General features: G+C 40.9%; 1 protein-coding gene across 1 annotated transcript; it reads left to right on the top strand.

Moving 5' to 3' along the window:
• The first annotated feature begins 5,954 nt into the window (after nt 1-5,954).
• LOC147307858 (tripartite motif-containing protein 16-like) lies at nt 5,955-9,647 on the top strand. Its single transcript, XM_086272489.1, has 2 exons — nt 5,955-7,737; nt 7,912-9,647. Exon 1 carries the CDS (start codon nt 6,064-6,066, stop codon nt 7,714-7,716), a length of 1,653 nt encoding a protein of 550 aa, XP_086128615.1. The 5' UTR covers nt 5,955-6,063; the 3' UTR covers nt 7,717-7,737; nt 7,912-9,647.
• Nucleotides 9,648-15,502: the final 5,855 nt, after the last annotated feature.

Below are 15,502 nucleotides of genomic sequence, written 5' to 3'. Positions count from 1 at the left end.
GTGGAGGGAAGGAAAAGAGGACCCAAACGCAGGACTCGTGGATGAGTGATGAACTGAAGGCTGTTTATTATTGAGAATGGATGAACAGAACATGAACGAACACCAAACTGAAAACACGCACGACCGTAACGGCAACATCAACAATGACACAACAAGGGAATACACAGCTGAACGTGATTGAACTGATGACACACAGGAAGAGAACTAGAACATAATGCATGTGGACAGGAGGCACAGACAAGCAGGAAATATGAACAGGTGAAAAAGGAACCAAACATAAACAGAAAACACTCTGTCAGCGACCCAGGAACCCTGACAGAAGGCCATTTAAAGTTTATGCTTTTTACTGTATTGTAGCTGTATTGTTAAATACATATATGAACTCAAGTAACCCCATACATACCATAATTTATTCATACAGCACCTTAAAAACAACACATGGCCGACCAAAGTGCTGTACAGCAGAAATATAAAAAGTACAATAAAAATAACAAATACTGTACATAAATAACAATAAAATAACAGTTCCAGTTACCGACTGAGTCAAAGGCCAGCAAATAAAAATGAGTTTTAATGAGATTTACCACCATTGATGTAGACGGCCTAATGTGAAGAGGAAGATCATCCCGAACCTTCGGGGCCACAATAGAGAACGCTCGGTCTGAGAGGGACTGAGAGCAACAGCTTTAGCTCGTACATATGTATTTATATTGTTTTCAATGTCATGCCGTAACCTACGGATAAGTCTTGTACATTCAATAGCAGGCTGCCACACCCACAGCTGAACTGTACTGTACCATATAAGAAGATTCATTTATTTGAAATGGCTCTTTAGTGGGAAGATAAGATATGAGTGGACAGGATGCCACCAGAGCAGACCAGTGTCAACAGGAAGCACTCTGAGAGTGCAAACCTCTGCCAAGGCAGCTACTCTAGTCCACCTTAAGGGCAATACCCAAGTCCTCCAAAAAACACAAATCACAAAAGAAACAGCAAAACCTCCACAGCAAGAGCATCAAGGGGCTCAAAACAGGGTTGAAACTCAGCTTCTGTTGGAGCTCGAACCATGAAGAAGCATCACAGACTAAGACAGTAGAACTGGTAATAAATAAGAATAAAAATAAACACATCGTATGTGTAGTACATGAAGTGACTGTATTCTCTTATTTATTGTTTTCTTGTGTTTGATGAAACCCCAAATTATTTATTCAATTCACAAAACAAACAGCAAAACCTAATCATCCACATCAGGAGCAGCAAGGGGCTCAAAACAGGGTTGCTATTTTAATCAATTTGTTCCAACTGTTTTATAAGCGTCTTTTAAAAAAGCACCACAAGTAAAAAAGTTTATTTCATTAGCAATCACTGAAGTGGAGGCTTTACTCACACAACCAGGGCCAAAGACCAGAGCTGTCTCAGGTCCTCGTTCCTCCAGAGTAGGAGTGTACCTGGATCACAGAGCAGGTATTTTGTCCTTCTACAGCGTCTCTGAAACCATGACTCTCCTCCACAGAGTCCAGACCACATTCACTCAGCCGCTCTAGGTCAGGGTTTTATAATAAACACGATTTTTACATCATTTCCTTCTGTTTTCAGCAGCAATAAAGTGTTCTATGATCTTTTTCAACAGGTAACTTTTCTAATCCATCTGTCCCATGGTCCCTGAATGCAGCATCAGTATTACAATTAAGGTGCAATTAAAACCCCTCCTGGGTTTTAATTGCACCTTAGAACACATATGCATCAACACTACAATGAGCGGGTGGAGGGAGGTTTGGAGTCTTCTCCCACCCCCATTCTCTGCGGCCTGCTGGAGCGGGAGGGCTAGTAGGAGGAGTTGGCCGTCCGACTGCGGTCTGGAGTGTGGGGCCTCCCTGCTGCTGCGGAGTCGGGGTGGTCTGCCTCTCCCCACCGCAGGGAAAAGGGTAACACCACCTGGGTCTGGGTGCAATTCCCCCCTCCAGGGGCAAGGGTACCTAGACCCGGTTTGTAGAGTACGCTTGGGGAGTGTGATTGTGTGTACAGCGTCTCTTTATGTCTGTCTCCACGTTGGTTGAGTGTGGAGTGAGTGCATATGAGAGCATGAGGGTGGGAATGGATGTTTGTGTCTGTGTGTGCCTGTATGTCTGTGTCTATATGTCAGGTTGGGTATCAGACGCCACCTCTCTGGGGACACCTCAGGCCCTCCAAGGTTTGGAGGCCTATCTCCACCCACCACCACTTCCCCTGCCGGTGGCGGACTCCCTCAGGTGTCGGTGTGTTGGTGGTTCTTTGTGTCTGGGGGTGGGCGTCCGGGTACACACCGGCTCACTCCTTGGCGGCCGCTTGTCGGGGCCTGGGGCCTGGGGCTCGCTCGGGCCCCTTTGGAGGTGGGGTGCCCCCGGCCTCTCGGCCTAGGGCTCGGTCACTCAGGCGCAGCTGGGGGCCGGCGGAGCTCACGGGCGCGTCACTGCAACTCCCCCTGACTTCTGCTCCGCGGCTGCTGGGCGAGCCCTCATCTGGGACTCTCCTCAGCTCTTACTGGGACAGTGGCGCGGCTGCCCCTCTGTTGGTCTTCCATGGTCTCTTGTGTTCTGGGGGCCTCTGGATGTCTGGAGTTTTGATCTCCTCCATACCCGCTTCACACCCTGGAGGACGGGGCTGTGGCCCCCCCACACTCCCTAGCAGATCATTACATGGAGAAACCTTTGGAATGCAAGCATGCTGATCCACACAGGTATGCACGCATGGGTATTCACAGACGCGGACTAAAGCTTTCTTGGCTGCTGCCTCAAAGCACACTGTGCGCTGTCTATCTTGCGTGCTGCACAATATCGTTTATTACTTAGTAAATACTGATATCTATGACTAGCTAGTTTATTGTGATGGTGCTTTGTTTTCTCTATTATTATGTTGCTCTTTGTTGTTTGCTGTCTCCTCTGTTTGTTTTTGTTTGTTTGTTTGTTTGTTTTTTTTCTCCATACAGGTGACCCAGGAGTTTTTTGTTTTTTTTTGTCTCTCTTCCCCCCCCTTCTCACCGTCTCTTCTCCCCTTTGGTTTTCTTTCTTTCTCTCCCCCTCTCTCTCTCATTCATTCCCCCTGTCCTATTTATTTAAAAAAAAAAAAAAAAAAAAAAAATGACAAAGGATGAACTGAAGCTCTGCCATCACGTAATGTCGCATACTGCTGTTTCTGATGTCATTTAGAAAAAAAAAAAAAAAAAAAAAAAAAAAAAAGAAAGTTGTGTCCAAAAGAGGAAAGTAAAAATTGTTTTAAAAATACTCAGTCAGTGAAAATAGTTGACAGTGATATGACCCGTACCACATACAGGAGAAGACCCACAACATTGTCAAACTCATTTCTTTTTAACAAAACAAGCCAGAGATGTTTCAGTGTGAGAATAAAACCTGAAGTCTTTCCAATTCTGTATTTATGTTTACAGCCTTACATGCAAATTCTTACATACAAAGCAACATTTTTACATTTAATTTTAAATCTTTACCAAGGACATAATAAAAATGCAAAGGCATAATTTACAGTGGTTCCCAGCATTAAGCACCACTTAATGATCAAAATAACAAAGAAGGTAGAAAAACAAATGTATTTTTGGTTCATCAGGCTGAGAGTGAGAATGACTTGAAGGGATTTCACAGTTATGTACAAGAATTACAGATCCTTCCATCGTCATTTTTTTTTCTAAAATGTATCTTGAATAAAAACACTTTTGATAACAAAACAAATACATGCTAACTTGTTTAAAAAAAGAAAAAAAAAAAAAAAAAAAAAGTATTACAGTTTATGACACAGTGTGATATTACACATATTTAAATCTGTCTTTACTAATGATGCTGAAGCTGCTGAAGTTTCAGTGAAGTTTTGTCTTCCTGCAGGTTAACAGCCTGAAAGTGATGCACAACCCTGCCTTCATCCTGCTAATAAATCATGGCGTCCTGTACGAGTGTATCGTTCGTTACTCAGTTATTTGGTCTGGAGCTGTACCATCTAACTGTCACAGGCTGGGTCTCTGACTCGGCTATCTGAGTGTAGTTTGTATTTGTCTTATGTTCGATTTGTGATTATAATTTGTGTGATTCTTATTTCGGTTTTAGTTGAGGATGAGCTCGGCCATTATTTATCACTGTCTGTGTTTGGGTTCCTGTCTAGTTGCCAAATCTGTTAAGCTGGTATTGTCTTGTCTATGTTTTCTATTTTATTTTGTAAAGGTCCTGTGTTTCCCTTGGTCAGTGTGCTTAGCTTTACAACTCCACTGTGTGTCATTATGTGCATTTGTGTCAGCTGTTTCCTTGTGTGTTTCCACTTCCCCTGATCAGTCCTGGTGTGTATTTAGTCTGTGTTTTATTCTGTCTTTGTCAGAACATCTGTGTTTCCACGTCTAGTCATAGTTTAAGATCATAGCGCATGTCATAGTTAAATGTCATAGTTTAAAGACATTGTTGTCATAGCTTCTTTGTTTTTCATAGTCTTCACAGTTTCATGTGTATCTCTTGTTACCAGCCAAATAAAAACTCGGTCTTTGTTCCAGTTCAGTCCCGTCTCCTTGCCTGTGTCTGCTCCTCCTGCCTCGCAGACTGTGACACTAACATTGTAGAATTGAAAAACAGGACTTGCTTTAGACATTTTCTGTGTGATTGGAGTCGTGGGATGACGTTTCCCTTTAATTTTTCAACTATTTTCACAAGCTACATTTACTGGCCCTGTAATTTCGGTTTGTTCCTGACATCAACATTTTCAACACGGTCTCTGTATGTCGTTTTCTCTGAATTTCTGGTGGCCAGTCAATCACAGTTCAAAGATACAAACTGTTCAAAGGTTGAAACTTATCAGGACGGTCTTGTTTGATTGTGGATAACACAAGTTAACTTGTTTAACCTTCATTTATGTCCCGCAGCCTCTTCATATTGTTGAAATCAAATCACATGATTATCATACAGCCAGATTCACTCAGCTCTGGATCGGTCTCCAACAGGTTCAGCTGCAGAGTCAGGTGACAACTATATTTGTATTTGTATGTTATCAATCAAGCTACTGTTTATATAGGAGCTCATTTAATGCAGCTTAAGTTTGCATAACATCCATCCTCCCTTTGACAACAAAAGCCTAGTACACTGTGTTTACTGAAAGAAAGGATCTCTTGTTGCGTTGCTATAGGTTCAAACATGACTGATGCCATTCAAAGTACACAAACTGGAAACGCTGCCAAAGCTGTGCCTGACTGCATTGTACCTTACTATGTAACCAATACATTTTAAGCCTGGTCTCTATGCCTGTGGAACTGGGGCCTTACCTTAGTCAAAGTAACCCTACCCCATTTTCACAATACCCTCATTTGGCCTGTGATTGGAATATTTAGTTGAAATGTCTAAATGTTCTATAGCCTGGACACCTATCCAGGGCATACGCCACCTTACATGCAAAGACAGCTGAGAAAGATTTTGGGGGTTTTTTGTTTGTTTTTTTATACATAGTAAAGTAAAGCTAAGATTGCCATGACATGGCGTCCACGAACTGGCAAGCGAAAGCAAGGCCGACCAAAGACCACATGGCGTCGAACATTTATGGACGACCTGAGAACTGTCGACATTGCCTGGGACGAAGCTGAAGCAGTCGCTGCTGACCGACATCGATGGAGATCACTAGCTGCCCGATGCGCCGCTCGGCGTAGGAGGAACTAAGTACTAAGTAAGTAAAGTAAAGCTTACAGCTTTCCTGGACTAAAGGTCACATTGGTCTATAAGTGACAAAACTAAGAGTTTTAGTAATCGCTTGTATGCAACTTTATTTTTAATTTACCATCTAAAAATTAAGGTGACCAAAGTCTTAAAGTTAAAATTTTTAAAAACCTGATAATCCCTCCTATTCTTCTCACTCTCTAACACTTTATTTCTTTGTGGTCCACATGTTTGCTTTTTCCCTTCAATTCTGCAGTTTGATCAACAGGTGGTCTTGCGTAAGAGCTGGCAGAACCCATTTACTGCAGAAGGTTATGTTGCTTACATAACAGCTCAGCGTAGTTTTGGTTATAAGGAAAAGAAACTCAGACAGTCGCTGACACTGTTGGGTGAAATGGCGCAGAAAGGAGTTCAGCTGGACCGAGAAAACTTCTCTTGTTCGATCTGTTTGGATCTACTGAAGGATCCGGTGACTATTCCCTGTGGACACAACTACTGCATGAACTGTATTAATGGCTTTTGGGATGAAGAGGAAAAGAAGAAAATCTACAGCTGCCCTCAGTGCAGACAGACGTTCACAGCGAGGCCTGTCCTGGTGAAAAACACCATGTTAGCAGATTTAGTGGAGGAGCTGAAAAAGACTGGACTCCAAGCTGCTCCTGCTGATCACTGCTATGCTGGACCTGAAGATGTGGCCTGTGATCTGTGCTCTGGCATGAAGCTAAAAGCCGTGAAATCCTGTCTAGTGTGTTTGGTTTCTTACTGTGAGAAACACCTTCAGCCTCATTATGATGTGGCTCCATTAAAGAAACACAAGCTGGTGGAGCCCTCCAAGAAGCTCCAGGAGAACATCTGCTCTCGTCATGATGAGGTGATGAAGATGTTCTGCCGTACTGATCAGCAGAGTATCTGTTATCTCTGCTCTGTGGATGAACATAAAGGCCACGACACAGTCTCAGCTGCAGCAGAAAGGACTGAGAGGCAGAGAGAGCTGGAGGTGAGTCGACAAAACATCCAGCAGAGAATCCAGGACAGAGAGAAAGATGTGAAGCTGCTTCAACATGATGTGGAGGCCATCAATCAGTCTGCTGATCAAACAGTGGAGCACAGTGAGAAGATCTTCACTGAGCTGATCCATCTCATCCAGAAAAGAAGCTCTGATGTGAAGCAGCAGATCAGATCCCAGCAGGAAACTGAAGTGAGTCGAGTCAAAGAGCTTCAGGAGAAGCTGGAGCAGGAGATCACTGAGCTGAAGAGGAAAGATGCTGAGCTGAAGCAGCTCTCACACACAGAGGATCACAACCAGTTTCTACACAACTATTCCTCACTGTCAGCACTCAGTGAGTCTACAGACTCATCCAGCATCAATATCCGTCCTCTGAAGTTCTTTGAGGATGTGACAGCAGCTGTTTCAAAGGTCAGAGATAAACTACAGGACATTCTGAGAGAGGACTGGACAAAAATCTCACTGACAGTCACTGAAGTGGAGCCAGAACCAAAGACCAGAGCTGAGTTCTTAAAATATTCACATGAGATCACACTGGATCCAAACACAGCGCACACATATCTGTTGTTATCAAAGGGGAACAAAAGAGTAACGTTAATGAAACAAGATCAGTTTTATTCTGATCATCCAGACAGATTCACTAAATGTTGGCAGGTCCTGAGTAGAGAGAGTCTGACTGGACGTTGTTACTGGGAGGTGGAGAGGAGAGGGGGAGGAGTTTATGTAGCAGTCGCATACAAGAATATCAACAGAGAGCAGAGCTGGAAAAAATGTGGATTTGGACGAAATGACAAATCTTGGGCATTGAATTTTTCCAAAGATACTTATACACTTTGGTACAACAACAGCCAAACTCCTGTCTCAGGTCCTCGGTGTTCCAGATTAGGAGTGTACCTGGATCACAGTGCAGGTGTTTTGTCTTTCTACACCATCTCTGAAAATATGAGTCACCTCCTCAGGGTCAAGACCACATTCAGTCAGCCAGTCTATGTCGGACTTTGGCTTGAAGGTGATGCAGGAAACTTTTGCGAAATCAGATAGACTGAAGTCATCCATAATGAGGTGTGTTTAAATCTACACTTTGTCTTTTATTACAACACAGAGATGGAAAGTCAGTGAAACATTTGACAATTTGGACTTCATAAAATGAAATTGAAAACTTCTCTGTGCTCTAAATGATTGTTTAACATTTGTTTTTATGTATATCTATGTTGTTGTCTCTCTTCCACTTCACAGGTCTAAAAGTAATCACCAGACCTGCCTTTAACACATATACTCTGTTTATCATATCCTAAATATATAATTACATTTGCATCTATCATTTGGGAGACAAAATATTTTCTTGTTTTGTAAATTAACAAACAAGTTGTTTCTTCTATGTAAGTAATGAATGATGACATAATTTATTTTAATGTGTGGACAAATGGATGCTTTTTTAAATGAAAAGTTTTGAGGTATGAACAAACCCTTCATTCCAGGATCTCACTCAGATTTGATACAGAATATGTGAAACTAGTTTGAGGAGAAAACTGAAGTGGTTTTGCTCCTAAAACACCACAAAGGTCAAAGTTCATTCAGAGCAGAACAACCCAGGACATTCATCAGTCAGATAGACCTTTTCTTTCACTAAAACAGCTTCATTACAGAGAAATAATTCAAGCTGACTCTTTTATTAATTCATTCATTTTCATTTCACTTATTGTTTATTTTTACACATACTTGTACACATTTCTTTAACAAAATCATAATAATCACACATTTCTATAGCAACTCACTTTGTTCATGTTTTCAATTTAATTTTCTATTCAATTTTGTTTATACACATCGCGAAATCGCAACGACAGTCACCTCAAGGCGCTTTATATTGTAAGGTAGACAATAATACAATAATACATACAGACACAAACCAAACAATCATATGACCCCCTATGAGCAGCACTTTGGTGACAGTGGGAAGGAAAAACTCCCTTTTAACAGGAAGAAACCTCCGGCAGAACCAGGCTCAGGGAGGGACGGGGCCATCTGCTGCGACTACTTGGGGGTGAGAAAAGGAAGACAGGATAAAGACATGCTGTGGAAGACAGCCAGAGATTAATATCAGATATTATTCAATGCAGAGAGGTAGTGAGTTAAGAAGGTGACTGAAGAAGAAATACTCAATGCATCATGTTTTAAACACATACGTGTGTATAAGTGTGTCGTAAACCATGGATAATGCTGCAAGCTGTTCATTGACTTCTGTAAATCACTTTTAACTGCAACTGTGTCTGTTAAACACACCTGAAACAATGTGTTATCTCACTTTAAGGAAGAATATTTGAAATTATATAGTTGAACTGTATTAAAAAATATTTTAGAAACAGTTGTTTTTGCTATCATGCATTCCACGTTTGCATAAATATGCCTCGGTCTGTATTATAGTTCCTGTGGTCCTGTTTGCAGAGCTTTATTAACAATTTGGGATTTAAAAGAGTGTTCGGATTCGGACTTAAACACAAACACGATGCACAGGTTATGCTGCTGCAGACTCTCAGCAGGAGCTCAGTTCAAAAGGACATGAAAATGTAGTAAGTGTAGAGGTTTATAGAGCATTTTATTATACACCAGATGAGTCTGCTGGATGTGGGTTGAGTGCTCTAAATATAAAAACGTTGTGTTCAAAGGTTACCCAGCTGTCAGATCAGTGTATGGTGTGTCCCAAAGAGTAAAACTTTATTTAATATCTTGGGAACTGTAAACAACATTAGTGGGTAATGAAAAATCTAAACCTGTGGATTCATGTTAGACGTGTGCTAAGGCAATATGTGGTTTTCATGTTCTGTTGAGCCAGCTAAGGCAATTTAAGCCAGCCTGTGTTAACTTCCTTTGTGGTGTAACACTGGTTAGGTTCCAGATTAGAGATCAACACATATAAATCACCGCACACTGACCAATCAGTTCTCTGGGAAATATTGTCACTGAATAAAATGAGTGATAAATAACACAAAACCTAATGTCTTTGACTCCAGTACTCTGTCTTTGCAGCACAGTCCTCAGTACTTCTGTTGTAACAGTTTGTGCCACGACAGACGTCCAGTGCTGAGTTTACTGATCTTATCTCACACATGCCTTCAAAATGATGTTGCTCAAACTTATCTGTTGTTTAGCCAGCTGCTCCTACAGAGTAGATCACATTTCCTTGAATTTTCTGCTAAATTGTTTCTCTCCTCCTTTAAAATGTGCCTCACAATCTAACAGTAGCTCTGAATGTTGTCACTTTGTGCCAGGAAGCATCTTGGCATCGACTTTCAGTCCAGGATTTGAAATATGTACTGGCTAGAGGTCAACCATGTAAAGACAGACAGTGCACAGGAGTGATTTGTAACAGGAGGACAATAGCAAGAGTGAAAGGGAGGGTTTACACAGTGGTAGTGAGACTTAGAGGTGGCAAAGCTGAAGACCAGGATAGACGAGGTTAGAGATGGAGGAAATAAAGGAGTAAAAGACCAAAGATAAGATTAATGGATGCAGTGAAGGAAAACATCCAGCGGGTTGGTGTGACAGAGGAAGATAACTGGGAGAGATGGAGAAAAATGATCTGCAACCCCAGAAGGGAGTGGCCGAAAGAAGACGACGACTGACATTCCACAGAAAGTTGCTCATTTCAGCTCATTTCTGTTGTTGTCTTTCAGTCAGGAAGAGCGACCTAGTTTTGCAGAGTTATGTACACTATGTCCGCTTACATAAAGCCATGTCATTGTGTTGGATTCCAGCAATTCTTGTTCCAAAGAAAACAACCTGAATCCCTGTGAGAGCAGCTGTAAAGCACCTCTACAAGACAACTTTTTAAATGGTTATGGTCAGTTATTATTCATTATTACTGTCTTTTATTGAATGACAGTACCAATAAGATGGTCGATTTTACGCTAGAGGCCCAATGAGACAGGGTGTCATTAATTGTGGAGCAACTGCAGCTGTAGTAACAGGATCAGTACTGAGCAGAATGGAAGAATATTTAGGCTTTATCTGTTTTATCTGTGACAAGCTGTTCTCATCTTTATCCCTGCCATCTCTGCTTTACCGTCAGCAACTTGGATATCAAATTCAAACCAGTCTGACGGGTCAGTGTGGGCTCGCATGAGCTGGGAGAGAACGCAGCAGTGGGTAGGAGTCAGTTGCTGCAACTTTAATGCAAGTCGCCTGACATTCAGTTTACTCGTTTAGTCCAAATTAAATGTTGCTCCTGTATTCTGTCCTGCTGGGCGTGAAGAGGAAAAGATGACAGAGATTTTTCAACCTTTCCTTTCAAATATAACATCTAATTCTGAGACAAGACGTATGAAGGGAATCTGCTGGAATGGGCAGCAGGTCTTTGCTGCAGTTTAATTACCACCTCTATAAGTCTCAGCATGTTTTCATGAAGTTGTTTTCCCCTTGTTGGCTTTAACCTCAAAGAATAGTTTTGTCAATGTCATCTAAGAAGCACCCTGATAACTGTAATTCTGGTAATTTGAATAAACTTGAAAGAACTTGAAAAACACTTTTTACTGGACAGATGGGATCATCCCAGCACACTCTCTACTCTCAAAGTGAGATGGTTCTTGTTAGCTGGTTGGATACCACACATCATAGTCCTCCAGGTAAGATGGTTGTCAGTCTCTTTAGACCTAGCTTCCCGCTCCACTGATGTTTCTGAAAAATCCAGGACATCAGTAAACGTGGCGACCAGTAAATGAGGTTCAAGTAATTGTAGACACCATTGCCACCTGGTAAAAGATGACAAGAAGTCTTTAGCTCCCCCTTAAAATTGTTATTTACATTCTGGCTGAGTGTGCTCCGCAACAAAAGATAAGACAGAAAACAGACACGTGCTCTGCAACATCAGTTTCACAAACGGCTGCTCTGTTTTCCATTAGTCACTAGGGGGCAGCAATGGACCAGTACAGAATAAACTTTAATCCAAATTAATGCCATAATAATAAACTGCAACAGTCTACTGTGTTATTTTAACACAGATATATTTTTATTTTATATATTTTTTAATTTTATATATATATACATACATATTTGCACGATTAAGCCTACATTTGAATGCTGTTTTTAATATTAATTATTTAGTTGCTCTCAAATCTGAGCTGAAGGAATAAAAACTAAAACCATCTGTCAAACATTAATATAATACTCAATTATAGTCCATCAGTTTATCTTTGTCCTGATGATAGAGTTGTGATATTGGCAAGTTTATTAAATTACACGATCTGCATTTTTGAGTAGATTAATACTGACCTCGCTTAAAGTATTCATATAGTGCTTTTAATATTAAACCTTCAGCCCTCCTGCAGCCAGTATACTTCCATCCATAGTTGTGACTGGTCGGATGCTGCCGACACCACCACTTACATGCAGTGTTGGGTAAGTTACTTTAAAATAGTAACTTAGTTACATTACTAGTTACTTCTCTCAAAAGTAACTCAGTTACTTCAAGTTACTCGATAATTTCAAAGTAACTAGTTACTAGGGAAAGTAACTTTGGTTTTACACAGAATTCTCTTGTTAATGTGTTGCTTCCATAACTTTGCCAGTCTTCTAGCTTGCTTACTTGCCACAAGTGCACTGTGCCACCTACCAATAGAAAGGAAAAGATAATGTGCATATTTCCACGAGAGAAATCCCACGCCTGGACCGTCATTGACTGCTGCCATGATTCTAGCCTACGTCACAGCGTCATGCGTGCCTTTTACATCCAACACAAAAACTGCAGTCGTGGTGCTTTCGATTGTACTCAGAACTCGGAAATTCTGCCTTCTGAATAGGAAGATGTAGGCAACACCAGACTGCAGATGAGCTGCATACAGGGCTGGACTGGGACAAAAAATCGGCCCGGGCATTTTGACTAGAGACTGGCCCACCATTATAGGAAAAATCATAAAGCCTTTGAATGAAAATAAACACTGTTGTGACTAGGGCTGAACGATTATGGAAAATAATCTAATTGCGATTTTTTGCCCCAATATTGCGATTGCGATGCGATATGCGATTATTTTTTAAGGTCTTTGTCTTCTGTATTATTAAACAAAGACAAGCAATACATCATATAGTATGGCCAATACTATATTACATTAATTTTAAACTGTTCTTTCCTGGAAGACAGACCTCTGTTATGATGACATGAGGTGATGCATGAATTGATGACTGACATTTTTATTTAACTTCTTCAATCACAACAGTATATTTGAACATACACAATAGTTTATTTTTAGCTTACAAACATCTGAGCATAAAGTGCTGACAAGGAACCCTGGTGTAAACATTAAAATGAAAGTCAGTACAATGTGCAGATTGCAGAAATATACATAAACAAAATCAGTGGCTTTACCACACTCAGTTTTTCGACATCTGTGAACTACTAGACAGTCATTCAATTAAAAAATAATATTAAATAAATAAAACTAATAAATAAAAAATACACACATCTTACTGATCTCTGCAGTCAGTAACATTACACATAAAGTGCAAACATAATAGCAATTGTATAAACACACACACAAACACGCCTTTAAAATTTAAAGGCATGAAATTGGACGGTCTAGTTCTGATTAGCGTCACCGCTGTCTCGGTGGAGTTTAATAAACTCGGCCGTCTGCTTCTTGCTATCTAAAATATAACCAGACACTGGTGTAAATTCTCGACTGTCTCATACTTCTGTTTAATAAGTTTTCTGTTTGACGTTTAGTCAGCTGTGTGAAAAACAAGGAGGATTAATAAAGTTTTATTTTATCTAATCTAATAACTTTAATCTCAGCCAAACCGATTTACTCACGAACAAACAAAACACTGAAAAAAGCCCAACAATAACATTTTTAGGTTGTCTAAGTGACTTATATATTACGTTTAACCCGAGCAGCGAAACTCCGCGGTGATCTGAAAATGATGTGCCGGGAGTTGTGCCGTTCTCGGCCGCATCAGTAACCCTCGAGCTCCCGGCTAGCGATCGAGCTGGTGGGTAGCAGACGCCTCTGAAAACGTCGAAGCACTTTTGCAAATATGCGATATCTTGATAAACCGAGCAGATATTTGATGTTTACACAACTACTTTCTCGCCTGAAAATATGTTAAAAGTTTATTTTGTGACCCAGAAAGATTAGTATGAGTAATTTTAAAACTTAGTAGCGGCCGCCATTGCTGGAAACTGGAGTTTGGCTGGGCCGCGCTATGAATTCTGGGATATGGTAGTAATTTGGACAGCCTTCGGCGCGTCGCTGTGACGTAATCGGTCTACAAATGCGGCCTCAGGAGGATGCAGCCCATGAATTTGGACATGTCCAGAGTATAATCGCAGCCTTTGCGGTTAGAAAATTGCACTTGATCATGTCGCGATATTATCGCAAATGCGATATATCGTTCAGCCCTAGTTGTGACAGTGATGTACACTGTTTTGATCATATATATGCATCAATCTATCAATCGTTTGTTGTAAGATTCAGATAATTATTTTTTAAAAGCTAGATATTTTAAATGAGAATAAGAAAGAAAAGTATTTCTTTGCGCCCCCCTCTCCCTTTTAATGCCCTACATGCCCCCCTGGCAACACTTTGCTAGATCCGCCCCTGCACAGCTATCAGCTGTCAGCTACCTAAAAAAGGATCCTGGGGTTATTTATCTCTCAGAAACAGTTCATAACTTCAACTCATTCATGTCACCTAAAAGATAAACCTGTTCCTCCATCACCTGTTCAGCTCTGATGATTCAGTAAGGACATCTCCTGGTTTCATCTTCATGTTTCCCTCTCACCAGATAACCAAACCATATCATGACCAGCAGCTTTTTTGCAGCTGTGGCTCCAGCAAACATCAGCTGATACTAGAAATTAATATTAAATAAATTCTAACAACAGCTGATCAAGCTTAAACGTGCTGCTGTTGTCTAGCGCGACATCCGCTGGTTTCCTCTTTCTGGCGCAAAGTGGGCGATAAATAAACAAGAGAGCCGATCAGCAGATCATTGATCAGTTTTCATGACTGAAGTAGAAACGGGAGAGGGAGGGGGGAGAATGAGAGAAGAAGAGGCAGCTGTGCAGCAAAGACACAGAATAACTCCAGCATTGTGTCTTTTTCATTGTAGCTGAATTACGGGACAAACTGTTCCTTTTCACCTCAATAAGAAACGCGTAATATTTTCTCTGAACACCAGACGGGACGGTTGGCAACTCTAATAACTTATGAACAAAATAAAGTGCAACATCATTAACTTCATAGCACCACCCAGCTGTATAGAAACTCCGTCATGCTAGCTAGCACGCAGTACGGAAAAAGTCAGCATAACGAAAACTCCACCTAAACTTTGTTTATATCTGACCCAGAGAGACTGCAGGTCATAACTTCTTACCTGAAGTTCAGTTCACACTTGGACCGGCGGCCGCCTCGGGTCTCTTTTCCTTCTGTGTCCCTTTTCCTTCATCCACCCGCTGGCCTCCACCACTTGCTAATGTTACTGAATTTAACTACTGATTTTATCTACTGTTCTGATTTTATCTATTTTGATTTTATATACAGTTTTGTTTGTTTGTTAATTAGTTTGTTTGTTTGCTTGTTTTAATCAATTTTAAATCATACTTTTTATTTGTTTTTGTTTCTAATGTCTCTGTAAAGCACTTTGAATCACCTTGTTGTTGAATTGTGCTATACAAATAAACTTGCCTTGCCTTGTCTTGAATCTGTGGAAGCTCCGCGATAGCCACCACACGAAGTAACATGTGGTACGTGTGGAAGTAACTATCTAAATCCCAGTAACGACTAACGCGTTCCTGATTTTGGCATAATAACTAGTTACCGTGCTCGTTACCACAATA

The sequence above is a fragment of the Aulonocara sp. 'chitande type north' Nkhata Bay genome, linkage group LG18 (genome assembly GCF_057382095.1).
Source record: "Aulonocara sp. 'chitande type north' Nkhata Bay isolate Kocher_YH1m ecotype deep benthic linkage group LG18, A_spYH_male_GT1.1, whole genome shotgun sequence".
In the NCBI taxonomy this organism is placed as follows: Eukaryota; Metazoa; Chordata; class Actinopteri; order Cichliformes; family Cichlidae; genus Aulonocara; species Aulonocara sp. 'chitande type north' Nkhata Bay.
The sequence above is the reverse complement of the archived record's forward strand: the minus strand, read 5'-3'. Positions and strand labels throughout refer to the sequence as shown.

Bases quoted from the DNA above. Each gene is read 5' to 3' on its own strand.
- LOC147307858 (XM_086272489.1), top strand. From the start codon at position 6,064: ATGGCGCAGAAAGGAGTTCAGCTGGACCGAGAAAACTTCTCTTGTTCG.